The 27699-nt window shown below is 36.6% G+C and overlaps 1 protein-coding gene across 3 annotated transcripts; it reads right to left on the bottom strand.

The window, feature by feature from the left end:
* Positions 1-27699, bottom strand: LOC107791013 (uncharacterized). Of its 3 annotated transcripts, none has more exons than XM_016612994.2 (16): positions 27186-27699; positions 20997-21172; positions 19674-19827; positions 19451-19503; positions 12418-12561; positions 12152-12256; positions 11943-12068; positions 10958-11158; positions 10408-10514; positions 10145-10307; positions 9913-9978; positions 5725-5818; positions 2853-2965; positions 2336-2406; positions 1305-1503; positions 1-920 (listed from the first exon to the last, which is right to left on the bottom strand). In XM_016612994.2, the coding sequence occupies exons 1-16, from the start codon at positions 27529-27531 to the stop codon at positions 495-497; spliced, it is 2544 nt and encodes an 847-aa protein (XP_016468480.1). In that variant the 5' UTR covers positions 27532-27699; the 3' UTR covers positions 1-494. The 3 variants fall into 3 exon arrangements, with proteins under 3 accessions (XP_016468480.1, XP_075084243.1, XP_016468478.1); XM_075228142.1 differs by having other exon boundaries at positions 20997-21250; positions 27186-27697; XM_016612992.2 differs by having other exon boundaries at positions 20997-21175; positions 27186-27681.

Consider the following 27699-nt stretch of genomic DNA (forward strand, 5'->3'; position numbering starts at 1 on the left):
TTTTCTGAATAAGAAACTTTGTACTTTCCCTTAAAAGGTCCCTCAATATGCAAGAATATACAACAAACCTTCTTCTTTTTCTTAGTCTGTACAAATTTTTCAGACCAACGAGGATTAGAATGAGGAAGGATATACATGCCAAAATGAGATACAACTTGTCCTATACAATTTTCTATAACGCCAACCATAGAATTCATATGCATATGGCGAGCCAAAGGGTAGTCCTCTGACAACTTGCAAAGTGAAAGTCACGATATCTGTTGAGTATTTCGAGGAAGGGTAGAGGATCGCGTTAAGCTATAGATCAAGTAGTTGCTGCATGGGCTCCGCTCTATTTTAGCTCAAGCAAGTAGAAGAAGATCCATTTTGGGAACAAGGCTACTCGATTCTGGTATTCATCATCTTTCAAAAGATGTGATTTGTTGCAATCTCCTTAATATAACTTGTAAAAGAGGGTATTAAATAACTCAATTGCCTGTGGCCGAACCAAAACTTTATGCACCAACTACGACTTTCCTTGGAACAAGTGATACACGATCCAGGTAAGCGTTAGAGAGACAAACCAAAAACCGATGACAAGCCAAAGCTGATGCTTTGACAAAAATCAGAAATGAAGAGCAAAAGAACCTCATCATCAGTATTGGACTTTTTCTTGCAGAACCTAAGACCTTGAAGAGAATCAGTCTAAGCCGCCGATCCCTGAGGGTTGACTTGTAATCATAGTCTGGTGAGAACACTGCCGAAGACGATCCCAGCTTTACAGTGGTTGCACCCGTTAGCTGCACTTGGGAGCTAATTACGTTACTTCCAACTGTTTCAAATATCCACTGGTACAGTATATCAGCAGCAATTCTGCAAAGATGTTGACGAAAGAATTCTGCCTCCCTGGAAATAAATGCTCTAACTAATGAAGCTTCATCCTACAACAAGAAATGGATATCATGTTGCAAACCAAAATGTAGATATCGATCAGTTTTTCCATGTGTAAATTAGAGAATAAGGCCAACATAAATTTTCACCTCCAAATGTTCGCGAAAAACATTTTTCTAAAGACACCAAACACATATAATGAGAAGGAATTTTCCATTGAACTTCAATTATACATTTCTGAATTTACATACTTAATAAACCATATGACTCGATGCAAGAATCAACTTCCAACCACCTCCCACCCTGCCTCGGGATCCCATTTAAGGCCAACAGTTTGCCAAGCTTTGATTCTTTTAAAAGCAAAGGGTTGTCATATTTAAGGTAACAGTAAAAGAATATCAGGTCAAGGCAATATATCAGGCAAAGGCACTCACTGCTGTCATCAGCAATCTTCTCAGTACAATACCATCTTTAGATGGTAGTATTCTCAACACCAAGTCTGCAACATCAAATACACCAGCAGCTCTATCAGAAGAATAAGCAAGAGATGCTTGAGGATTTGGTGCCACGATAGAGTTCAAATAAGCAAGAGATGCTTGAGGATTTGGTGCCATGGTAGCGTTTAGCCCTTTCCTGGAAAGAGTTAGCAGTCAACATCCACAAGGTACTAGGAGAAAAAGCTTCTAATAACCGTCACATCTGAAAGAGAAGCTAAAAGATGCACCAAATGCAGTAGCCAACTGGCTCATCAAGTCTATTCTTTCAGATTTCTTCGTTGCATAGAGAATGCATAATATTTGAAACAGAATGCTGTCAAGAAATATGCATTACTCCTAATATTGCTTTAAGAGATGTAAAAGTTCACAGAAACTAATTTGCAAATAGTCCACTGTCACATTCCTCAGTCTTCTTAAAAAGATTGCCAATACCATAGCTGACATTCCTCATCAGAGGAAGAAAGGAGAAAACCGAAATGATTCATTTCCTGTCCTGCCCTCCTTATTCTCCTGCTACAAATTTTCACCACTCAAACACATAATACATCTCTCAAGTCTCAAGCACACAAAGTGCCTTTCACCACTGGATACATGAAAGAACAGTTTTTAGATCCTTTCAAGAAGCAGCCAAAGAAGAAACAGAAACCAAGCACTGTAATTTCATGTAAAGCAAGATATGAAAAACTCAGAAAGCAAATTATAAAGTTATGATCAAAGATAAGTAAGAAGGTCAGGTAGCAAGACAAGCAGTTTGGGACTCCTGTATCTATTGAAAATTACGCCTTTCTTCCTTTTTGCAAAAGTATAGAGGCTAAGCAACAGATACAATAGATAAATCTAGCAGAAGAGGATGTCAAGGAAGAAGCATAAAGAATACACTAAGAAACAACACAAGCATTCATTTAAAATTTACTGATCGAAAAACCAAAAAAAAAGGGTATAACGAAAAAAGGACTATGTCATGATACCTAGTCGCTGCCACTCTTAGGAAAAGAGCTAGCTTCTGCCATTGAAATTCTTTCTTTCTGTTTAATACCACCTGAATAGGGAACAGAAACATAACATTGAAGAAAAAGGTGATACAGAAGTCTAAAAGTCATCTTTTTGTTAACAGTATCAGTAAATAAGCAATTTTGTATAGCAGAACAAGGAGAAGATTTTTTAAAGGTAAAGTCAGCATGAGGAGGGTTCCAAAAGAAAAATCAAGAAAGAGTGTGTATAAGGTGAGGGTAACCTTCGATCCACTTACTGTAAAAGATATTGACTATCATGCCTGAGTTTTTCTAAAATTTATTTTTTCCCAATGAGATGTGAGATTATTAAGTCAAAACATAATTTCCTCCACAAGCCAACTACCAGATAAAACAGTAAACAGAATAAGCTCAGTGAACACCATTTTAAATATGATGTTTAATATGTCAAGGGACAACCATTAAGGTCAATCACAGTATGACTAGAGACCGAATGTATAAGGCGGTGAAGTACCGAATGCAGAATTTTCCTCGTAGCAGCAGAATTATCAGAGAGAAGCTTCCGAACAACATATGGAAATGCAGCTTCAAAAGTTTTGAAACTTGGATCTCCAGCCACCGCCAATCCTGAGAAGATGAGTGGATGTTACAGTTATACAGTTATATTGGAACACAATAAGTATAATGTTAAAAATTCAATCCCACAAGGAACCTGCTCTAAGAGCCATTTTCGAGACAAAACGAAGAACTGGTTGTACCTTCAAAACACACGCACATTCAGATTGGAAGAGGGAGCAAAATCATTAATGGTGAATTTTTGCATTTTTATTTTTGATAGGCAAAGGTTCACTTCATTAATGTTCACACACCAAGGATAGCAACCACGTTATACATGACATCTACAGCATTTCTTCTCTATACAATGCTACAATTGTTGAATTTTTTGATACCCGTGAATGGAATTTTTTCCTAAAAAGAAACTCTTCTTAAGTGGACCGGGAAATCAAAAGAACTTTCTCTCTTTTGATCTTCTCAGCTCTACTGTGTTGGACCAGCACAAGAATAATTCTATTAAATGGAAAGGTCACTCAGATGGGATTTTCTCTGTTAGGTCTTGCTATAGATTATTGACTTCTTGCAACACTAACTCTTGGCTTTGGAGGATGACTTGGTAAAACAAAGCACCTTTGAAGTTTTCTTACATTTCTTGGCTAGTGACCGAGGGTGTAAGTTCACTTCCCTTGAAGAGGTATGTGTTGGATTTTGCATTTGTTACTGCTGATATTTGATTTATTACAATAAAAAGTAGTTTAGTCTTAGGAGGAGTCCTTGTTTAAATTTAAATTTAATCGGATAAGTTAGTTGAGATAGTTTAGGTTTTTGAATTTGAATATTTATTCTGCAGATTTTCTGCAGATTCTGTTTTTAAGTTGGCTATTTAGAGCCTTGTTATGCTTAATAAAATTATTGAAAGACATTTTCAATTAATATTTTTAATATTTTTGCTGCCCCATCTTTTAAACAAACAACAGTGGTATCAAGAGCTTCATTGGTCTTACGGGATTTGTGAATTCTTCCAAAGAACCACTTTTCAAATTATTTTTAACCAAAATCAATTTTTAAACCATTTTCAAACATGACAAACAGCAGTCTCTCTTTGAATGTCCCACAAATTTTCACTGGCGAAAACTACCATATTTGGTCAGTGAAAATAAAATTTTATCTTGAAACCTATGATTTATGGAATGTCGTAATAGAAGAAAGATCATTACAACCACTCCATGCAACTCTTATCATTACCCAAATTAGAACTCTTTTGGAAGAACCTTCAGACAAGACAAAGTTGCTGAGATTGTTTTTTTTGCACAAAACCAAAAAGAAAAAGAAAAGAAAGAACGAGTCATATTGCAGGAGGATGCACGTTCAAAAACACTTGAAAAGATTCACAAGCACAAATTGCCAAAGCAGAAATTGAGGAGGATCAACCTTTATAGATTGCAGCAACAAAAGCAAGGAGGGGTGTTGGATTTTGCATTTGTTACTGCTGATATTTGATTTACTACAATAAAAAGTAGTTTAGTCGTAGGAGGAGTCCTTGTTTCAATTTAAATTTAATTGGATAAGTTAGTTGAGATAGTTTAGGTTTTTGAATTTGAACATTTATTTTGCAGATTTTCTGTAGATTCTGTTTTTAAGTTGGCCATTTAAAGCCTTGTTATGCTTAATAAAATTATTGAGACATTTTCAATCAATATTTTTAAAATTTTTGCTGCACCATCTTTTGAAAAAACAAACAGTATGTCGTCCCTTTTTTTTCCTTTTTGCACTGGAAGATCACTTATCAGATTTGGAGCATGTTCACTGCAATCTTTGTCATGAAATGGACAATACCACACTATATTCTGGATCGTTTACACTGTTGAACAAGAGTTGAACACAACAAGATTTGGAATGCCATACCTTCGGTCATTTGGTGGACAATTTGGACAGAAAGAAACAACAGTTTTTTTTTTAAGGAAAACAGAGGAATATACAGAGCATGAAGCACAGATGTATTTTTTTGCTAGTTTTTTGGTGCAACCTAGTCTATAAATGACGTAGATTTCATGTTAGATATAATCAGGAAATTGCAAAATATGTAGCTTTTATGCACTGTCTTACTTTTGCTCATATCATCTTCTACAGGAAAAAAAAAGGCAACCACGTTATACATCAGAATTACAACACAAGCTAAAATATAGGTTCCATGGAAAGATAGGAAATAAGGAGCTGCTGCAAGCTGTAGGCTTAGGTTGGGTTTAGGATTATTTTTAACCTTTTGTAGGTTGCTTTATTGCGATTCGGGTAGTATTTACATTAGCAGATTTTTCAACTTAAAATGGCAACATTTCAAAATGCTATGCAGGGATTACCTACTTATAGGGCATTTTTTGTCTTTAGATATGTTTATCTAGGTATTGTTAATTACACGCATGCTTACTCCATATTCAACCCCTCAAAAAAAAAAAACATTAACATCCGTAAGTTGTAATGGTACACTAGTGCAGAGTTCAATACCGGAAACCAAATAATGCATTAGTTATGCAATATTTTATGACTGAAATCAAACATTGCATTAGCTATATAAAGATTATAGTAGTAATACAGGGCTTTATGTTGCTATCTAGTTATGCTAAATTTTATGCCGAGATTTTTATCTCCTTGTGCAGCTAAACAAATGACCCATTTAATTAACACTCCCTTTGTTTCATATGGTTATCAGTTTTAGCCAAGATCAAATGAAGCATAGATCTTTTTGCTGCTTTGATTCTAACTAAATTCTTACCCTTACTTATCAAAAGAAAAAGGACAGTTGTAAGAAATATGAGCTTGGCATGCTTATCTACCTTCTAATGACGCAAGAGAACGAAGCAGGAGGGTGAAGTATGGTGGCATGCGGAAATGATACTTGAATGCTACAGACACTATTTTACTCAAAACCTGCAAACACACATCATAATAATCAGCCATATAACAATATGAAGGTAAGAAGCAGAGGTGTACATAGTGCTTCTTCACTCTTATAACACTATTTGACCTTGATTATATTAAGCCTGTGCTGAAATCAAATGAAATGTCAGCGAATTCAGGAAGGAACAAATGACATTAACGTATACCTATGATCTTACAGAGCATACAAACAGCTGCATTTAAGTTGTGACTCAAAATATTTGTAAAGAAAAGAATTCCACTGACTGTTACGGGGAAGGGTGAGTTTTCTAATTCACCAGCTATGAAAGCATTTCAGTACATAAGTATGTGCGACCAATAATCTCCACCATTGATATCTTAAAATGTCGCACACCACATTCGGTACAAGGATTTGGTTCTAGATAAGGTCAGAAAAGAGTTACCCAGTACTTGTTATGATTTTTTTAAGCACTCTTGTTAAGGCCAAAATCAGGGTAAGACCAAGGAAGAGGAAGCCATTAGTATCAAGGGATTGTCATATTAGATATTAGGTGGCATATTCTCTCGCATATAACCTTCTCTCATGTTTTTCCTGATCCCTTCTTCTTCCTTTCTTAGCACAAAAACGATCACTCTACTTCACTTCTCCCTGTCCTAGCCATCCTTAACAGAAATGAGGTTTTAGTTCCATAATGATCTATGGCACCAGCATATTTCGTGGTAACAAAAATGTATTACTCTGATACCTTCTCTCCCCAACATGCCAACCAAATAAATTCTTTGTCATGCTGATGCCACCTTACCTTCAGTGTGTCTATTTTTCTAGCCTTGTCCTACCTCCAATTGCACCAGTTTCCCTCTCCACCACCGCCATGGCAATTTTTTAATTTTTTTCTGCTATCTTCATTTTCTGATATTTTCCGTTCCCCCATTCTTTGTAATTTCTTTTCTTTACATTCTATTTTTAGATATTTTTATCCTCTGTTTTGCTTTGAATCACTAAGTTATTTTTTCTTTATCTTTTTATTTTTCATTTTGCTGAATTCGCATGCCTAATATAACCAATGGCTTTATCATAAATATAAAAACGATGTTTATAACTAATTTTTAATAGGTACATATTATTGATGTCAAAAGAACAGCACTAAGAAAGTGCTGTCATTACATCCAAAAAAGGAACGGAAAAAACAAAAGAAAGGAACCCCTCCACTGTCAATATAAAAGCTTCTATAAGCTGTAACAAAAGTTCATCACTAACCAATTCCATTTTACAGCAAAAACCATAATGCAAACAGATTTAACTTTAACAATAGAGCTCTCTTGTCCTCATTACATCTTCTATTTCTCTTTCCAAATAAACCATACCGTATACAGGCAGGTATGGTATCCCAAGTCTTCTTCAGGTTCTTGGATAGCCCTTTTCTGTTCGAGGCTTCCAGCATGAAAGAAGTTCAGCAGCTCTTTTTCCATAGCCCACTTTGATTCCAAAAGTTAAGGCACATCTGCCAAATCTGTGTAGATATAGAGCAATGTAGGAAAAGATGGTTAACTGATTCTGCCTCTATTCCGCACATGTAGCATCTATTGACTAGCTGTATCCCTCTCCTTTGTAGATTGTCTTTAGTCAGCCATGCTTCTTCCGTGACCAACCACATAAAACACATGACTTTTGTCGGTGCCTTACTTTTCAAAATTCTCATCCATGGGCCAAAGTAAGCTGATTAGCATCTTGTAGCATGAATTGACTGTGAGTGAACCATTGCCCTGCCCTCTCCAGATTAACTGATCAGTATTGTTGTCAAAACCAGAAAATGAAGATAAAAGATTGAAAATTTTGTAATATTTCTAACTTCCCAGCCATTAGGATTTCTTCTAGAGAGAATGTTCCAACTATTACCCTCCCTGCTTTGTGCTAAAGTAAGTTTGGTATCTTAAGCTAGATCGTAAAGCATAGGAAATAGATCTCTAAGAGGTGAATGTCCAAGCCAATTGCCAAGGCCATAAAGATACTTTTCTTCCATGGCCAACTCTGATTACAGTAGTCTGAGAAAAGGATAGCCAAAGAGCTCTAATGTTTCTCCAAACACTCACTCAATGAGGTGGGGACCCATCTTTGAAACCCATTCATTCATTTGACATACTTCACAGTGAAGACCTTTCTCCATGAAGTGTTGTCTTCATCATTAAATCTCCAACACCATTTCATCATTGCATTTTTAGATTCTTGAAACCCAAACCTCCTCCTTTTTGTGTGGTGACAGAGTTCTATTTGACTAGCTTGTCCATTCTCTTTTCTACTTTAATAGGCATTGGAAAACAAAGACGTAACATATGCCGGCATTGCGTCCAATACACTAGTAACTAGAATCAAGCGTCCCCCAAGAGAAAAGTATTGTTTCTTCCAATTGGATAGTCTCTTTTCATATTTTTCAATCACATCTTGCCATATAGAATCAGCTTTGTGTTTTGCCCCTAAAGGCAATCCTAGATATACTGTTGGGAGACTTTCTGTGTGACGGCAAAGAATAGCTGCCAGGTTGTGCAATTGTACTACTGAATTGACTGCATTTAGCCTGCTTTTTGCCCAACTGACATGATGCCCTGCAAATAGCCTCAAGACATTAAAAATCAATCTCAGATACCTTAGTTGTCTCACTTCTTGTTCACCAAAATTGAGTGTATCCTCAGCATATAGAAGATGTGTTGGAGAGATCTCTTTGCTGTCCTCTACTCATCTTAAAGCCCTTGATCCAGCCTTCATTTACTGCAAAAATCATCATTCACCAACAGGAATTGGATTGGAGATTAGGTCTCCTTGCCTCAACCCTCTTTGCGTAGCAAAGAATCCTTGTGGGGTGCCATTAATAGGAATAGAGAGTCGAACTGTAGTGATGCAATACTAAATCCAATTTTTGCTACTTCTGAAAAAGCCCAAATCTGTAAGAACATTGAGAAGGAAGCCCCAATTAACATGATCCTATGCCTTTGCAATATCAAGTTTGCACATTATGCCTGGTTTCCTGTCCCTTAGAGCGAAGATGGTCATTTGAAATTAAAGCTGCATCCATAATTTGCCTCCCTTTCAAGAAAGCCATCTGAATGTTGGAAATCAGCTTTGGCATAACTCTCACTCTAATCTTTTTGTGAGCAACTTAGTAACAATCTTGCAGAAACTTCCAATAACCCAATAGGCCTAAGGTCCTTCACTTCCCTGGCTGCTTTTTTCATAGGAATCAAAGCTATGTAGCATTAAAACTCTTCTCAAAATCTCTCCGGTTGTTCGGAGTAGTCAATAGCTTTCATAAAGTCTTCTTTTACACTTCTGGAAGAAGCCCATTGTTCACTTACAACCAATCCAATTTAAAGGGGTAGCAACTTGGCCTTAGTATGTCCACTTACCGAAGACCCATTACAATTTATACTGAGGGAATTAAAAAAATTCTTGGATACTAAGCTGACTAATTATTACTCTCCCCGTCATATTTTATGTGAAGGTGTTTGGCTAGGCACGGAATTTAAGAATTAAAGAAGACTTTTGACATGTAAACCAAATATATACAAAGTACCAAAATAATCCTTTTAAATGAATGGTAGTGAGAGTTCCACATGTCTTTTCATTTTTCCTCTCCTAGAAGAATAAACTTTCATATCAATTGGGTCCCAACAAATCATGTCATTAAGATTAAAATAGGGATGCTAAACAGTTTCCAAAAAGAGAAAGTTGGCATTCTTTTTGTGAGACTAACAAGGAAAGTGTGTCGCATAAAGTGGGACATAGGGAGTATAAGCTAAAGAATATGGTTAGTGGAAATGCAATGGAAATGCTATAAATGGACCAGCTTTGTTTGGATTATTTCACCTCATTGAATTAGGTTTTCTTTTTGTTTCTGGTCTAATCAGTTTCATTAATCACAATAAGTGTTCAGATAACATAAAGAAAAGACAAATTTTGGAGCTATTACTTCCAAAAGAAAACTGATTATAAACAGTACACATAATTACTACTCTATATATTCAGAAACAATTTTAAAAATACAAGCCAACTAGGCTCTGTGCACTGGTACCATCGACTTAACATGAGAAAGCAACACAAGTACTACTGCTGATAAATTTATAATCCTTACCCGACTAAACTTGATGTCAGGAAGTTCACCCTTAAATTCAACTTCCCCTAAAGCAACTTCCAAATCCTGGTTAATTTTTTCAAAAAGAAGGTGATGTTAGTAGCCTATAGAGCTGATATCCATTTGAGCTTAAAGCAGTTGGCTTTAAAGATATGCATCGGATACTTTTATGCACCAGAACACCACAAGATTGAAAAGTAAAAAATGATGTGCTAAGATATGTAGATAATACCATGGTGACAAGGCGTAAATTAGTCCCTGGCGTAACAACATCCATTTCAGTTAGATCAAGCACAAGAGATCCCCAATCACCATTTACAATGTGCACAATGGATGCAAGCATAGCATACTGATGCTTCCTTTTCATCCGACAAAGCAAGCCAAAATCAAGAAACCTACAACAAGGGAGAGTTCGATGGGAGCAATAAGTACAACATTCCAACTTGTTTGCGTCTAATAGAAAATTGATTATTTCAGCAGAAACCATAAAGATACCCTATTTGTGCTGATGATGTGTATCTTAAATTTCCAGGATGTGGATCAGCATGTATTAACCCAGTGTCAAGGAGTTGAATTAGTGATGCCTGCACTCCTTTGTTAACCTAGAGCAGTAGTTGATAGAGAAGAATCTATCAGCATGAAAGGATCAACGATATTAGAATGATGCATCTCACATCATGCCATGCAAAAGAAGACAGTTCCTTAACCTTTCAAGATAACTACTCAAGTCTACTTTCCATTTTCTTTTCCAGATTGGTAGAGGAAAATCAAGCTGAAAGTGGGTACCTAACATAGCCACCTTTGATCATATTGATCTTGCCATAATTCATCAAGCACAAAGATGTACCATTTTGCTGACTCCTTTCTCTCTATTAATTTCGAATTCCCACAGCTTTATCTAAAGATCGTTAAAATTCTTGATCTATATAACATGTTGACCTTGAATTAAGCACCTTAGTAAATGCTTAAATAGCTATACAATAAGGATAATAATGTCTTGTTCTCAATGAAGTAAAGAATGATTAACGAACAAAACTAAATGCACCAGATCAAGCAGACGGCGTTTAGCTTCACTTTGGCGCCCCTCTCCATGTGTTGATTGATGAACAATAGAATCCTCGGTGGATATCATCATCAAATCAGTTGGACTCTCACCGACCAACCATTCCATAGTCAAAACTCTCTTTCCACTTAGACCTTGATAAACATTTGGAACACGGATGAAAGAATATCTAGAATGAACTTCCTGCAGTAGATGTTTGACAAGAGATAGTGAAAGACAATAACTAGAGCATATACTCAGTTACTCATTGAAAAGGAACAAAAAAAAAACAAATGGAGGAAAGCGTCTCATAGCTAGAGCATATTCTCAGTTACTCATTGAAAAGGAAAAGAACATACGTAGAAAAGAGTCTCATCTATGATCCAGAAGAAAAGGATTAAACTCTCAAAAGACAAAATTGTATGTGTAACCAAGCAATTTAGGTTAGAGCACCATAATTTCATGGCAAAACTGTATGCGCTTGTTGGATAATCACTTCAAATAAACTTCAACTTCAACATGCGCCCAAAATCAACTAAATAAGTAACAAGGAAGCAAGGTCCTGGTTAGTATCTTACTTCAGTGCATCAGAATGGCACATTGCTTCTTTTATATGAAGAGCAGATCAATTTCAGACATGCTTGTCTTTGTCACAACAGCAATCACCACATTGAATAAAGGAAAGTTGAGATATCATCTTAAATTTGAAGGCATTACATCAACCAACAGTGAAAAAATTATGTGAAGCTTATAAATCTTGCAGACACCACCAAGGACCACTATCATGGTTTAACATCTAAATCCATCAAAAGCATCTGCAATTAGCTAGTAGGACCTTCATTTATGCTTTTACAGCTGCTTTTGATTTTTATCTAACTGACTTCTCCCTATTTTCTTCTTATTTTTCTTCCTTTTTCCTTCGTTTTTTCATTTCATTTTTTTTGCTTATGAAAGGGAGGAGGAGGTTGTACAAAAACCGATCAAATACCTTAAACTCCAAAGCATTTTCAGCTTCCGAGGTGTAATCTAACTCCCCAACCAACCCTTTTCCGAGCTCGTCTGCATACAGACGAAGATCATTTTTCCTTTGGGCTATCTTCCGCACGAGTCCAAGCTGAAGCAGTTAATTGCTAGGTTAGTCTTGAATTCAATGATTATACGGGAAAAAATTCTGGCACAGGTAATTTAGACACGAACCGCAACACGAAGAATATATACATCCCGAACTACTACATGGTGCAAGTCTGGTCGCTGAACTTTCACTGCCACACTTGAACCATCGAGTGTACTCCCTTTATACACCTATACCGTATAAAGACAATATTATGAATAAACAATTTTGTGATATTAAGCATATCAATGACATTTCTCATATCTTCAATATTACGTAAAAGGGTGCACAGTGAAATATCCTACAATTACAAATATTAAAACCATCTACAAAACAGAGATAAAAAAGCCACCTGACCAAATGAAGCTGCAGCAACAGGTTCTTCAGAGATGTAGCTAAAATATGTCGTAACAGGAGAACCCAAATCTTCCTCAATGATCTTCATGGCCACATCCCTGGGGAAAGGTGGAATTCGATCGTGGAGCTCAGACAGTGCCTGCAATCACCATTCAAAGCACAGATGAAAATAGAACATGATCTACCATCTTTATATGTTTCATGTTTACAAAGAACATGGATACAGAACTCTAAGTGGCACGTGTGGCACTGTATAATCTTGTCGCACAACAATTCTGCTTTCCATGGAAAAACTAATCAGGAAAAAGCAAACTGTAACAAAGAACCCCACTGACCTAAATATGTAACTTGAAAGCAGGAAGCACTCTGCTCCTGGGGTGGTGGAATTGTGACCCCACAAGCTTTTCATTATTTCGTCAGATTCTAGTTCAAATAGAAATAACATGTAAGCATAGCAGGATTTCTTTTTTTATTTTTATAAAGTGGCATAGCTCTGGAATTGGCACAATAAACAGCAAGAAGAAATAGACCTGCTCGCTCATGTTAAAACAATCTACTTAATGGACCATTAGGATCAAGGAATTTATGTTGAGAACCAGCTAGCGCTACTGTCGGTCCTCTGTTCAGGTTTCTACTTAGGGAAAAGGTCCAAATTGCCCTTGTACTTCGCAAAAAGGTCTATATTTACCCTCCGTCAGAAGTTGAAGTCAATCATACCCTCACCGTTATACTTTTGGCTAAAATGCCCTTACTTACTAACGGACAACTATTAAAGTCTAATTAGTTTTTAAATGATTGTCATGTGTCAGCTTAATTTTAACCCAACCATATTAGCCACATTTACCACCACCCCTCCCCTTCATTTTGTTGCCTGTGTACCCACCCCCAAGAGAAGGCAAGCTTTACCCACAGATCAATCAACAGCTATGCACTTTATGAATCTAGACGCACTCATTCTTCAAACCCAAATCTCCCTTCTTATCAATTCTCTTAACTTCTTCTTTACTTGCCCAAAATCTCCTCGTTTTTCTCTGAATATCTATATGTACTCTCTTCACCTACTCCGCAATCTAAAAGTTCTTAGGAGAAAATTGCTCTTAAAATAGTAGAAACAACAATTGACGAGAAGCAAAACCACTAAAATGTTAACATATAGGAACAAAGAGAAAGAGATAAAGACCCACCTTTATGGTTTAAGCATTTAGAATAGATGACCACAGGTAATTTTAAACAATGAAGAATTATGTAGCCATGGAGGAACGAAGAAGACAACAATATAACTAAAGCTACTGCGTCTATTTCGCAAGAAATCCAACTTGGCTTAGCATTTTCACACTGATTCGACATGGCTCCTTGAGCCCCATTGTTGTTACTGTTCATTTGGGCATTCATCCCCACTGATTTCGCGCTGTATTCTGTTCCTTTATTCCGATGGAAGTTAGTTACGGTGATGAAGAGGGATTTTTTGGGGAGAGAGACTGAAAGTGGTGTTGATGAAGGTGGTCTGACTGTAAAAATAGTGGTGAAACTTTTGGTAGAAGGTGGTAGACCAGCAGTGAAGTAGTGGTTGTTTTGGTGTGAAGGTGGAGGGGAGTGGAGGAAGCTGGAAAAAAGGGAATAACTAAAATAGAGCAATGTGTCGGCCTCTACTGCTAATCAGCACAATCAGAGATAATTAAGACTCAAATAAAGGCCCGTCAATAAGGGCATTTTTAGCCCAAAAGTATACCACCGAGGGTATGTTTACAAGAGTTTTTGACCTTTTCCTTTCTACTTTGTCCTTGATAAAGAAATGGACTTTGGGCTTAACTCAACCTTAAAAGCTAGCTCATGGGGTGAGGATTGACCAAGACATATAAAGAGACCACCCATCCCTTAAACGACCGATGTGGGACTCTTTTCAACACTCCCTCGCATGCCCAGGACCATACATCTGGAGCGTGGATAATATAATACATGCGTCCGACATCACAAAACGAGAATTGGAATGGGTCTTGCTCTGATACCATGATAAATAAATGAACTTTGGACCTCATTCAACTCCAAAATCTAGCTCATGAGGTGAGAATTGTCCAAGCCATATAAAGAGACCAACTATCCCTTAAACAGCCGATGTGGGATTCTTGGTATCAGCCAGGCTGATAGCTTACTCGGCAAAAAGCCTTTTAGACAAAAAACTTGGGTCTTGTCAAGTGTGAATTTAGCGAAAAAGGTATTAAAATTAATTTTGAGAGAGGAGAAGTGAGAGCTTCTTTTTTTTATATTTTATATTAAACCGCCTTGTAGCGGCATGGAGTTTGGCTTAGACCCCTACCTCATAAATTAAAATCCAAAAAGTAAATACACCACGGAGGGGGACAAAACCTAACCTCCATGTGAATTGGGCATCCCATTATTCACCCAAAAATAAACTTTATCTGATAATTCATGTGACCAGTTGTGTGCATTTGCACGATATGCTAAGTTAAACAGCACTCCTCTCTGTAATATGTGAAACAATAAGAGTCAACGCGAAAAACATCACTACTTATGTATGAGAAGCGAGAGCTAAGAGAGCACATTAGGAACCCTAGTAACTAAAAAATTTATCACTTAATATAGTTAATTTATATTTCACTTTAATTTTTATTTCACGATCCAGTCAATATAGTACCTTGTTACGTGGTGAGGGTTACGAATCAACACAAAAAACACTTCTAGTTTTCATTTTGTGCATTAGTAGTGGGGACGCAAGCGGTATGCGAACAATGACGGCGAACTGTATAAGGGAGGCAGCGAGAGAGATGTTAGGGGTCTCGAAGGGTTACTATGGCGGTCACAGAGGCGATTGGTGGTGGAATGAAGAGGTCAAGGGAAATGTGGAAGCAAAGAAGGTGGCGTACATGAAGTTAGTGGAGAGCACAGACGAGGAGGAGATGAGAGCGAACATAGAAAGTTATAAGAAAAATGAAGGAGGCGAAGTTAGCGGTCACGGAGGCTAAGACTGCAGCATATGAATCTGTATGAAGAACTGGGGATAAAGGCGGGGACAAGAAGTTATTCCGTCTAGCCAAGGCGAGAAAGAGGAAGGCTCGTGATCTGGACCAAGTGAGGTGCATCAAAGACGAGGAAGGCAGAATGTTGATGGAAGAACCTCAGATTAAGCGAAGATGGCAAACTTACTTTCATAAACTTCAGAATGAAAAGGGGGACACAGACAGTGTGCTAGGTGAATTGGGGCACTCCAAGAGTCACCGAGATTTTAGGTACTATAGGCGCATTAAGGTTGAGGAGGTCGTCCGGGTTGTGCGTAAGATGAGCAGGGGCAGAACGACCGGGCCAGACGAAATTTCGGTAGAATTTTGAAGGTATGTGGGTAGAGCAGGCTTGGAGTGGTTGACTGGGTTGTTTAATGTTATTTTCAGGACGAAAAGGATGCCATATGAATGGAGGTGGAGTACGATGATACCACTGTACAAGAACAAAGGTGATATCCAGAATTGTAACAATTATAGGGGTATCAAGTTACTAAGTCATACCATGAAAGTTTGGGAGAGGGTGGTGGAAGTGAGGGTGAGGTCGGTGTCTATATCCGACAACTAGTTCGGGTTCATGCCTGGTCGTTCAACTACAGAAGCTATCCACCTTATTAGGAGGTTGGTGGACAGTACAGGATAGAAAGAAGAATTTGCACATGGTGTTTATTGACCTAGAGAAAGCGTATGACAAGGTCCCTAAGGAGGTTTTTTGGTGATGCCTAGAGGTAAAAGGTGTTCCGATAGCTTACATTAGGGTGATTAAGGACATGTACGATGGAGCTAAGATTCGGGTTAGGACAGTAGGTGGTGACTCAGAGCATTTTCCGGTTGTTATGGGGTTACATCAAGGATCTGCGCTCAGCCTGTTCTTATTTGCCCTGGCGATGGACGCACTGACACACCATATTTAAGGGGAAGTGCCATGGTGTATGTTATTCGCTCTGATTGATGAGACACGAGGCGGCATTAATGAGAGGTTGAAGGTTTGGAGACAAACCCATGAGTCTAAAGGTTTCAAGTTGAGCACGACTCAAATAGAATACTTGGAGCGCAAGTTCAGCGACGTGTCTAGGGAAGCGGACATGGACATGAGGCTTGACTCACAAATCATCATCAGAGAGGAAGTTTCAAATACCTTGGGTCAGTTATCCAGGGGATATGGAGATTGACGAGGATGTAACCCACTGTATATGGGTGGGGTGGATAAAATGGAGGTTAGCATCTGGCGTCTTGACTCTTGTGTGACAAGAATGTGCCACCGAAACTTAAAGGTAAGTTCTATAGAGCGGTGGTTAGACCGGCCATGTTATATGGGGTAGAGTGTTGGCCAGTCAAGAATTCTCATATCTAGAAAATGAAAGTAGCAGAAATGAGGATGGTGAGATGGATGTGCAGGCACACTAGGCTGGATAAGATTAGGAATGAAGATATTCGGGTGAAGGTGGGCGTGGCTCCCATGGAAGACAAGATGCGGGAAGCGAGGCTTAGATGGTTCGAGCACGTGTGGAGAAGAAGCCTAGATGCCCTGGTAAGGAGGTGTGAGCGGTTGGCTTTAGCGGGTATGAGAATAGGCAGAGGACGGCCTAAGAAGTATTAGGGAGAGGTGATCAGGCAGGACATGGCGCGGCTTCAGATTTTCGATTTCCGATGACATGGCCCTTGATAGGAAGATGTGGAGGTCGAGCATTAGGGTTGAAGGTTAGGAGGAAGTTGAGCGTTTTTCTACTTCGTACTAGGTTTGAGGATAGTCTGATAGTGTTTTGTCTTAGATTGCTAGTGGTCCATGTTGTGTCCATACTATTTTTTCGTTTTCATAGTACCGTGCCATTGTTACCGGTTATTGTTATTGCTTTTCCATCTATTTTCTGGTTCTTACGTTGTTGGTATTATCTTTCTGGCTTCAATTGTGTTACTGAGCTACTGTCTCTTTTCGTCTTCTCGAACCGAGGGTCTATCGGAAACAACCTCTCTACTCCTCCGGGGTAGGGGTAAGGTCTGCGTACACAATACCCTTCCTAGACCCACTTGTGGGATTATATTGGTAGTTATTGTTGGTGGTGGTGTGAGGGTTACGAAAGAAGGAAAAATGTATCAAAAAGTCTTCTATTTTTACCTATCAAAAAAATGAATGAAACACATGCATTACCAATTTTGCCTTGAAGTGTTTTAATCTCTAAGGGGTCGTTTGGTTGGTGGGATAGGATACACAAGGATATCTTATGGGTTGGGATATCCCACGGGATTAGCTATCCCACCTTCTACATGGGATAGCTAATCCACCATTTTGGCACAAAATGGTTCCCGAGACTAATTAATACCCATAACCAAATGCGGGATAAAATAACCCTGCATTTTATCCCGGGATTGTTATCCCTTATCCTACCAACTAAACAATCCCTAACCGTAACAAAGTACTATATCGATTGGATAGCGAAACAAAAATTAAATTGAAATATAAATTAACTATAATTAGGTGATAAAAAAAATTAGTTGCTAGGGTTTCTAAATTGTGTTCACTTAGCTTCTCATACAAAAGTGATGTTTTTTATGTTGGCTCTTATTGTTTCACATATTACAGAGAGGAGTCCTCTCTAAACATAGCATAATCATACAAATGCACACAACTAGTCACACTGATTATCAGATGCAAATTTTTTTGGGTGAATTTGGGGATGCCCAATTCACATAGAGATTAGGTTTTGTCCCCCTCCATGGTGTATTTACTTTTTGGATTTTAATTTACGAGGTAGAGGTCTACGCCAAATCCCCCCCCCCCCCCACAACTACAAGGCAGCTTAATATAAAATTTAAAAAAAGAAGCTTCACTTCTCTTTTCTCAAAATTAATTCTAGTTCTTTCTCGCCAGATTCACACTTGGCAAGACCCAAGTTTTTGGTCTAAAAGGCCTTCAGTTTAGCGAGCTTATAGTCGCAAGCATTGATGCATTGAAAGAAAATGACCTCGGACTAAAGAAAAATGTGGTGACACATGTAATCATCTTACAGTGTAATCACCATTATCTTCTATTATTAATGTTAACTTGCACTGCACCTCTTTAGTTGTATCAAATTAACTTCAGCAATAGTAGAGAAGTGCACATGAAATTTGAAGTGACTTGGTTCGTGCATGATATGACGTTTTTCAACTTAACTAGTATGTTCTCCGTTTAACTTAAAACTGAGTATAATAAACTGGATATACCCATTATTCTACAGATTCTATTCTAAGAAATTTTACCAAAGTAAAAGTAAAGATACACCTTTAGTTCATATTGATACTTGCCTTTTTTTGGAAGAATCGGAACCAACTTCCAGACATTTTTTTTTTCTGGAAGTGACTTTCAATCATTACATTAAGGGGTCGTTTGGTTCCAATATGGGATATCCATGGATTAATAATCCCAGGATTATAATTATCCGACATCCAATGTGAATAGCTAATACCAAGTTTTTTATATAAAACTTCTACAGGTATTAGCTAATACCTATAACCAAATATGGGATAAATGTAATCCCAAATATTATCCCGGGATTAGTATCCCTATCCTGATAACCAAATGACCCCTAATAGACTAGCCTAACTATCCTCCCGCATGTAGATGGTAACTGGTAAACCCCACCCTATTACCCAGAAGTTGAACAGTGGCTATTCCATACTTTTGCTCCCTTGGCGACTGAAACCCCCAACCTTATGGTTTGAGGAGAAGGGTCCATATCACTAGGCTATTCTCATGTCCACATGTATGAATTCTCTTGATCCCCAAATTTTTCTTACAGATTATTGTACCTTTTATATATTTTTAATACTTAAAAATATCAGATCATCGGTGATGTTAATCCAATTGGATTATACAGATGGAGATTACATATAACACTACTCAACGGGGAAGAAAAAGCACAACCAACAAATCCTATACATTACTTGTAGAAAATAATGCATATCAACTATGAAGTTTGACAAAATAACATTGGTGAAAAGAGTAGTATAAAGGACATATGTGTGTAAACTAACCTTTGAAATATCAGCACCAATTATGTCGGGCCTTGTTGAGAGGGACTGACCAACTGCGCAACATGAAAAATAGCATTAAACTGGTATCTGTTGATTAGAAACGAAATACACTTAATATGCAATTCATCGAATGACTTCAAACCAGAAAAAGAGAATACAGCAATAGTTCATAGAGAGCACTGGACAATAACAACCGAAAATTAAGGTAGTCCTCAATACTTACTCTTGATAAAAGTAGGCCCAAGGTTTAGCATTGTTTCCTTTAAAACCTTCCCAAAAATGTAGTTTGAAGTTTCCTTCTCAACATCTTTATTTGAAGTGGGGAGAAGTCCTGATATTCTAATTTGGATTGCAGCCGAAGTGAAGGCAACAAATACCTTACAAAACATAAAGCCCCATAAGATTGCAATTTTACAGATTTACCTTGTTAACAGCTCTATTACGTAGAGGAATCAGATAAGGTAATAACAAATGTTTCACAGAGTCATGAGTTGCCTAAAACTAGACATAAGCCATGAGGTCAAAATCATTGTCTCTCTCTCAGTTTTACCACGATATTAGTAGCAAATATACAGTCATAGAGAAGTCATAAAACCTACACTTGACAAGTGTTCCCCGTTTGACCTGATTCAGCATATAGCAGTTCTTATTGTCAACTACAATTGAGTCACATAGTACATGCGTTACATATCTTCTAGTATAAACTCTAACTGATTATGCCAAATGCAAATTTCTAGTCGCTTTGTGGAGATTCAACTAAAAAAATATAAATTGCTCGAGTTAAAGTTAAAGTTAAAAATGGCTAATTAAATATTAAGACAATATTGGTTGAGCTAATATCAAGGAAGAGGAGTGTAATGAAGTGACACATTCAGCCCTATCACTACTCAAACTAATAGTAAGAAAGTGGAGACAATTGAATGGCAATGGATGATTAGTTATGAGAGACCATTGAAGTTTACTATAATGGGTTAGAGTTTTATTACTGGTAAAGATAACGACATCTCAGATGTGCATGCAGTAAAAGAAATAAGAAAAGAACTCACGGCTACAAGTTAATCATATGATATGACTAATAGTAAGAAAGTGGAGACAATTGAATGGTAATGGATGATTAGTTATGAGAGACCATTGAAGTTTACTATAATGGGTTAGAGTTTTATTACTGATAAAGATAACGACATCTCAGATGTGCATGCAGTAAAAGAAATAAGAAAAGAACTCACGGCTACAAGTTAATCATATGATATGAGGTATATACGTATTTGAGGTCTAGACTTGAGAACAAGTCTAGGATAACTCCAGATAACCCTGGCCCAAAGACTAAACCAAAAGCAGTAACTTCCAATTGTTGCCAAATTGCTCCCACAAGGTTGCTGACAAATATCCTTCTAAATGAGAGAGGACTCGAGATGCGTGAAAATGTGTACCCAGGGTTCAGTTAGACGTATAATGGGAAAAATGCAAACAGGTTGTTGACCATTAACCCAATTTGACTGCTTGAACAGGAGAGATGAACCAAAGCCAAAATAATACTCTTAATTACCTCGAGCAGACGAAGAGCCACCACATGGGGTCTCAAATTGAAATATTCCGACACTTGTTCTGGATCATACGTTTCAGGAAGTGGCTTGGTCCATCGCTTTGATATGCAGTAGAAATAATTAAGATATGCCTCCAACGCTTCAATATCAGCCACAAACAAATCCATGCCAGATAGTTCTGCTAAAAGATGCCAAGCTTCAATGTCAAACATCGTTGAACAAGGATTGCATTAAGTTTATTTTACTGTCTAACAACCTGAAAATGGACATAAGTAATAAGCATTACCCCGGCACACCACACATAAAGCCATACACAAAAGAAAATTAGCAATATATTCCTAGATCTTATCATAGAGAAACAAACTAGCTGCTGCGAGCCTGGTTTAACATACTTTATAAGGAGAAAGGCAAAATTTGACCTGGTCTTCCCATCGCCCTTCAATAGGGAAAGGATCCCCTCCTGTGGATTTTGCTCCATTACTCTTCAATGGAGTTATGGGCGTGTCACGTGCTTAAAATGGCTTTGAAAGATTCCAATCTTGCATTATAAACTCAATTTATTTTTTCTCTATTCGTTTAGAACTTGTTTCTTCTTTTCTTGTGCAGTAGCAATAAAATACAACTAGTTCTTTGTTTCTTTTCTTTCATTTATTATTTTTGTACTTGATTATTATTTTATTTTTTAATTACTTAGTGTATTAAGAAAATAATTTATTATTTAATTTGTCTAATATGTTAAGATACGTTTGTTTTAAGTTAATGTACAGAACGCAAGATCCAAACCTTTAAAAGTTATTTTTAAAACATGCCACACATCCATTGATTTGCTATCCTCCTTACTTTACAACTCTTAGAGTCGCTCCATTAGTCAGTTTGTTAGTGTCATGATTATTCTTTCATTATTATGGTTCTGTGACTAGTATTGCACTTTCTTTCTATATTTTCGAGATGGATTTAATATTACTGTGTTGCAAATGGTTGATTAATAATGGTGGAGACCAGTTTTTGGTTAGGTGGTGTTTGTTGTGTTATTTAGCTGAAATAGGAAAATTTTGGATAGTCCTAAAATAGGAAAAACTCTGCTTGATTTTCTGGAAAAATATCGATAAGGCCTTCTTGGGAACACTAACTCCTCACGGTCCTAAATTGGGTCGTGACAATTTATATTGAAGAACCTTTCATCGATAACATGAACATCAATAATGTAAGCCAGCAAGCTTCTCCTCAAGAGCATCCAACTTAGATGTCAGGATATAATTCAGTCACAACTGGATTCAAACAAGAAACTTCATGAAGCAAATCAATTGTCACCTCGTCAAAAGGATCATTGAATTCTTGAAGTGGTCAATCAATTTTTACAAAACACTTCAACATGATAATGATGTAAGACAATATAATCAACAGTTTTACGTTGACCAAGTAAATCAATAACTGCTCTCTTTAGAAATTAAGCACTAGTATCGTGAATATGAACAATGTACTAGTATCATGAATATGAACAATGTCAATTAGTTGCTCCATCACAAATCTCACCCTATCAACATATCTTAAAACAATTGTCATTTGCTCTTTGGGTGACACATCAACTAATAAGGCAAAATAGTGACCATATAATTATTCTATGATATCTATAATTGTTTCTATTTTACATGCAGTTACAATATCTTTTTGAATCATTGGAAAAGTCATCTGAAAATTTTTGGGAGCATGTTCTGATACATAAATATAAATGTCATCACACCTTTTCGCATACCATGAAAGAATCTCAAGGAACTTGGTCCCTGTTAAGTGACGATTTAAATTCATCATATGACGCTCGGCTAGGGGGCAGTCGAGCATTTTTCCCTCTCTGTACTGGATAGTCTGATAGAGTTTTGTCTAGGACTGATAGCCGTTTATGTTGTGTTCACACTATTTTTTGTTTTGTATAGTATTGTGTTGTTGCCCTTTCACTTATTTGTTATCTCTTACGACGTTGTTATTATTATTATTTTTATTTTTATTTTTGGTTCTTTTGTTGTTATAGATCTATTCTTTTGTTCTTTTTTGATATTATTGTATTTTCTGTTGAACCAAGGGTCTCCCGGAAACAGCCTCTCTACCCTTCCGGGGCAGGGGTAAGGTCTGCGTACACTGTACCCTCTCCAGACCCCACTATTGGAATTTTACTGGATTGTGTTGTTGTTGTTGTGACCCCGAAATGCCAATTTCAAAAAATCTTACTATATCAATTGAAGCAGTTAAGCGAACTCAATATGCATGCTTAACTTGCCTCTCAAATGCAGATTGAATAGATTGTTGTTGCCGTATTAGATCTTCACATTTCTTTGCCTAAATATAAATGTTATTCGTACTTCCAAATATGTTTTTCAAAGCTAGTCTTTTTATGTCAACTCCTAAACACTATACTCGAAAATACATCACATCCACCTTGATGAAAGTTATCGTCTTTAAATAACTAACAATTCAAACAATATGTCGCATCCTTGTTTACATTATATTCCAACCAATCATGATAATCATCATATCATTTAGGATTATTTAGGATTAATCATAAAACCATTTAATATTAAAACGATGCATTTATCGAGGAAAATCTGTTTAAGAAAACTTATGATTCCGAGGTTGACAAGGACTTCTCTAAAGATATGCTTTTATAAATACATCATGAAGATTTAGATGATAGTTCAAGACTTGAGTTCTTTCAGCTTATCATCGTTGTCTGCTCGTCACCAATCGCCAATCATGGCAGCCAAGATAAGTTCCCTGCTCTCTTTTCTTTTTCTTTTTTCAGAAAGTCAAAGTACTATAGATCCTTTTTGTAGACTGTGATTGGGTTAGTTGTTTTTAGAAATGGAATTGGGTAAATATCGGGAAAGAGATACTTGGATAATGGATATATGATTGAGTATTTGAATTGATTTTATTTCTCTATAATTGTCAAGGAAATAACAGCAGTGACGCTTCAGACAAAGGCATATAATGTGTCTTTAATATATAAATATTAAAGTGTGATTTTCCCAATAGTCTCATGTCAGACATGTGTAAGAGTTTACTTTGCACTTTTTCAAAACACTTTCTTGAATCTTGATCCCAAACTTAAATATTGTCCGCTTGTCCGGTACAATGGTGTGAAGGAAGTCTTTCTTCTTTGCCTCTATAGCTAATGACAGTTGTAGTTGCATATAAGAATCAAATTCATAACGACTATAGAGTCTTAACGGTTAATAACTTTCTGAAAGTGAATAGAAATTTTTAATAGTATGAATTTTTATTGCAAACTTCACGTGTATTTGTCTGTGTGCATAAGACTGTTAGATTGTTCTTCTAACTAAATTCTTACTTTATAATTCAGTTTCTAAATTCCATGAAGTATTTTACTGAAGTACCAAAATCAAGTTCTGCTCTCATAATCAACCTAACCGGAGAGAAAATTCCAACCAGTCAGAAGTATCATTGCATTCTTCTTAGCAACAAGATATTGATTTAGATTTTCTAAATCAAATCTTGGACTATCATCCAAATCATCATGATTTATAAGAGCATACCTTCATAAAGGTTCTTGTCAACCTCCTCGGAATCATAAGTTTTTCCAAACGAATTTACCTTGAGCAATGAATCATTCTAATCCTAAATGACTTGATAATTATCATGATTGGTTGGGGTATAGTGTAAGTAACAATACAACATATTGTTTTTTTATAAGGAACGATGCAACATACTGTTTGAATAGTTACTTATTTAAAGACAATAACACTCATCAAAGTGGAGGTAATGTATTTTCGAGTATAGTGCTTAAGAGTTGGCATACAAAAAGGAGCTTTGAGAAACATATTGGATGGATGAATAGCATTTATAGTCAGGCAAACAAAGAAATGCCACGATCTAATGCGCAACAACAGTCTATTTAATCTGCATTCAAGAGGCAAGCTAATCAAGTTAAACATGAGTATTGGGTTCGCTTAGCTGTTTCAATTGATGTAGTAAGACTTCTTTTAAAACAAGGATTGGCATTTCGAGATCATGATAAATCTAAATCATCACTTAACAGTGGCAATTTTCTTGAGATTCGGTCATCGTATGTGAAAACATGTGATAACTTTCATTATTATATATTAGTACATGTTCCACAAAACAATCAAATGATTTCTCCAATGATTCAAAAAGATATTGTAACCGCATGTAAGATAAAAATAGTAAAGTTGTCATAGAGGAATTAAATGGTGACTATTTTGCCTTATTAGTAGATGAATCTTTTGATGTGTCATGCAAGTAGCAAATGACTGTTGTTTTACAATATGTTGATAGAATGAGATTTGTGATACTTAGTGAAATTGTTCATGTTTAAGATACTAGTGTTTTATCTCTAAAGAGAGCAATTGTTTATTTACTTTTTCAACATTCATTGAATCTATTTGATGTGCATGAACAATGTTGCGATCGCGCAAGTAATACACAAAATTAGATCAATGGTCTTAGAATATTGATTAGGCAAGAAAGCAAATTGGCCTATTGTATTCATTATTTGCTCATCAGCTTCAACTAGTCCTAGTTGCGGTTTCTAAAATTATATTCAAGTGGGAGAACTTGTACCATTGATTTCAAATATTTTGAATGTGTTGGGAGCTTATGTTACGAGAATCTCAAAGAGAAAGAATTCAAAAGGTATTAAATATGGATAAGCTTAAAACCGATAACATCTTGTATTAAGAACTTAACCAGTGATTATGCATCAGGGGTCTCACTACAAATCTTTTAACAATTTTATTTTTATATTTGGCTGTATTATTGATTTACTTGATGCATTTGTTTTTGATGCACATTCTATAGATTAAACAGCTAAAGCAACGTGATATCTCATAACTTGTCAAACATTTGAGGTTATTTTTATGTTGCATTTGGTGAGAGATATTTTTAGGAATCACAAATGAACTTAATAAATCCTTACAGAAAAAGGAGTAGGATATTACAAAAGCCATGATACTTGTTGAAGTAGCAAGGAGAAGACTTTACAAGACAATGAATGGGATGCGTTTATCCATTTGCTATCTGTATTTCGTATCAAGTAAGACATTTTGGTACCTAATTTAATGAGCTATATGTTAACTCTGGAAGATAACGGCATAAACCTACTGATTATACTATCTTACATCTTTATCGTGGTGAAATATTTTATAAAATTATTGATTGACAACTTTAAGAACTCAATGATTGTTTTGACAAGGTGAAAATTGCTTCATGTATCTCTTGTTTGCATGGATTCATTTTCTAGTTTTGGCATAAAGAATACAATGAGAATGACTAAATTATATCCTATTGAGTTAGGCTGAGTGCTCTCGATCAACTTGCGGCTTACATTATTGATGTTCATGATATCCTTGAAAGATTTTCCGATCTATATGGACTTTTTGATGTTTCAAGAAAATTAGTGCTGACAAAGAAGCATTTAAAATTTCCTTTTGCATTCCACTTAGTGAAAGTTGTTTTGCTTCTGCTCTTGCCACTACATCCGTTGAAAGAGCTTTTTCGACAATGAAGTTTATCAAGAATCGAATTAATGATGAACTTTTGAGCAGTTGCGTGGTGCCTTATGTAGAAAGAGATGTATTTAATAGTATTTCTAATGATGTTATTGTTAAAAACATTTAAGAAATGAAAACTCATCAAGTATGATTGTAATAATGTATTTAAATTTCACTAGTAAAATTGTGATCTTTAGGCTTTTTCACGTGTTTACTATATATTTTGAATCCCATTGGTAAATATTTTGCCTCTCCCACTGGTTGACAAAGCCCCGGTAAGAAACTCCTTTTTCCAAATGGTGATATCTTGTGAGTCTTTTAAGCAAATACCACTAGACAAATGATTTTCTACCTCATTTCAACACTATAGTACTCAGTTTTTTCAGTCCAATCACATCATGCTGCTATAAAGACTAATTCAGACACACTGTGCTACCTATTTCTTCAGTTTCATGGTCATGGAATTCCCACCCTGACGGAGTTTTTTTTAAAAAAAAAAAAAATAGAAAGAGAAAAAAAGGGGAAAATATAGTACCTTGTTACTGCATAAGAACACAGGCAAAACATCAATCACATACTCGGCATTACATAACAAAGTACAACATGTTATAATCCCCGTTAAAATTAAATTCCAAGTAAACCAACAAAAAAGAAAAGAAAAAGGGGCACCTGGATAGTGAGGCTGAGGGCAGGTAGGAGCATCAGAAACTGTTACAGAGGCCCGCGGGTCCTCAACATGACGAAGCCAAATGAAATTATCAAGGGACTTTGTAAGTTTCGGAATGCCAAAGGCTTTGTTAGCCCATTGCAACCCCTCGCCAATTCCCCTCTTTATAAACTCCGCGTCCTTTTTAACCACCTCAGTTACGTTCCCAATGGCACTCTGTTCTAACTTTTGCCTTTGTTTTTGCTTTTGGGTCTTGCTATTTTTCCTTATTGTGCCTGAAGAAGCCCACACTTTATGTGAAGGAATTAGAGGTGTCAATGGTGCTGCTAATGCTGCAGCAAATACCATTTTGGACTTCAATACAACGAAACAGAGAATTCTACTTTTGGGGATAATTCATAGGCAAAGTAGAGGCAGTAGAAAATGGAAGAGGAGGCAAGTGTGTAGTGAACGGAAGTGGACTGTCTTGGTTTCTGGGTTCTGAGTTTTTGTGGCTCTGGTTAAAGTGTTCTCTAC

This window comes from Nicotiana tabacum, chromosome 13, assembly GCF_000715075.1.
Source record: "Nicotiana tabacum cultivar K326 chromosome 13, ASM71507v2, whole genome shotgun sequence".
Lineage (NCBI taxonomy): Eukaryota > Viridiplantae > Streptophyta > Magnoliopsida > Solanales > Solanaceae > Nicotiana > Nicotiana tabacum.

Coding starts and splice junctions, on each gene's coding strand:
- LOC107791013 (XM_016612992.2), bottom strand. CDS start 27,531: ATGGTATTTGCTGCAGCATTAGCAGCACCATTGACACCTCTAATTCCT. Junction 19,504..19,673: donor TGGGCCTACTTTTATCAAGA/GTAAGTATTGAG, acceptor CATGTTGCGCAG/TTGGTCAGTCCCTCTCAACA. Junction 1,504..2,335: donor CTAAGAGTGGCAGCGACTAG/GTATCATGACAT, acceptor AACTCTTTCCAG/GAAAGGGCTAAACGCTACCA.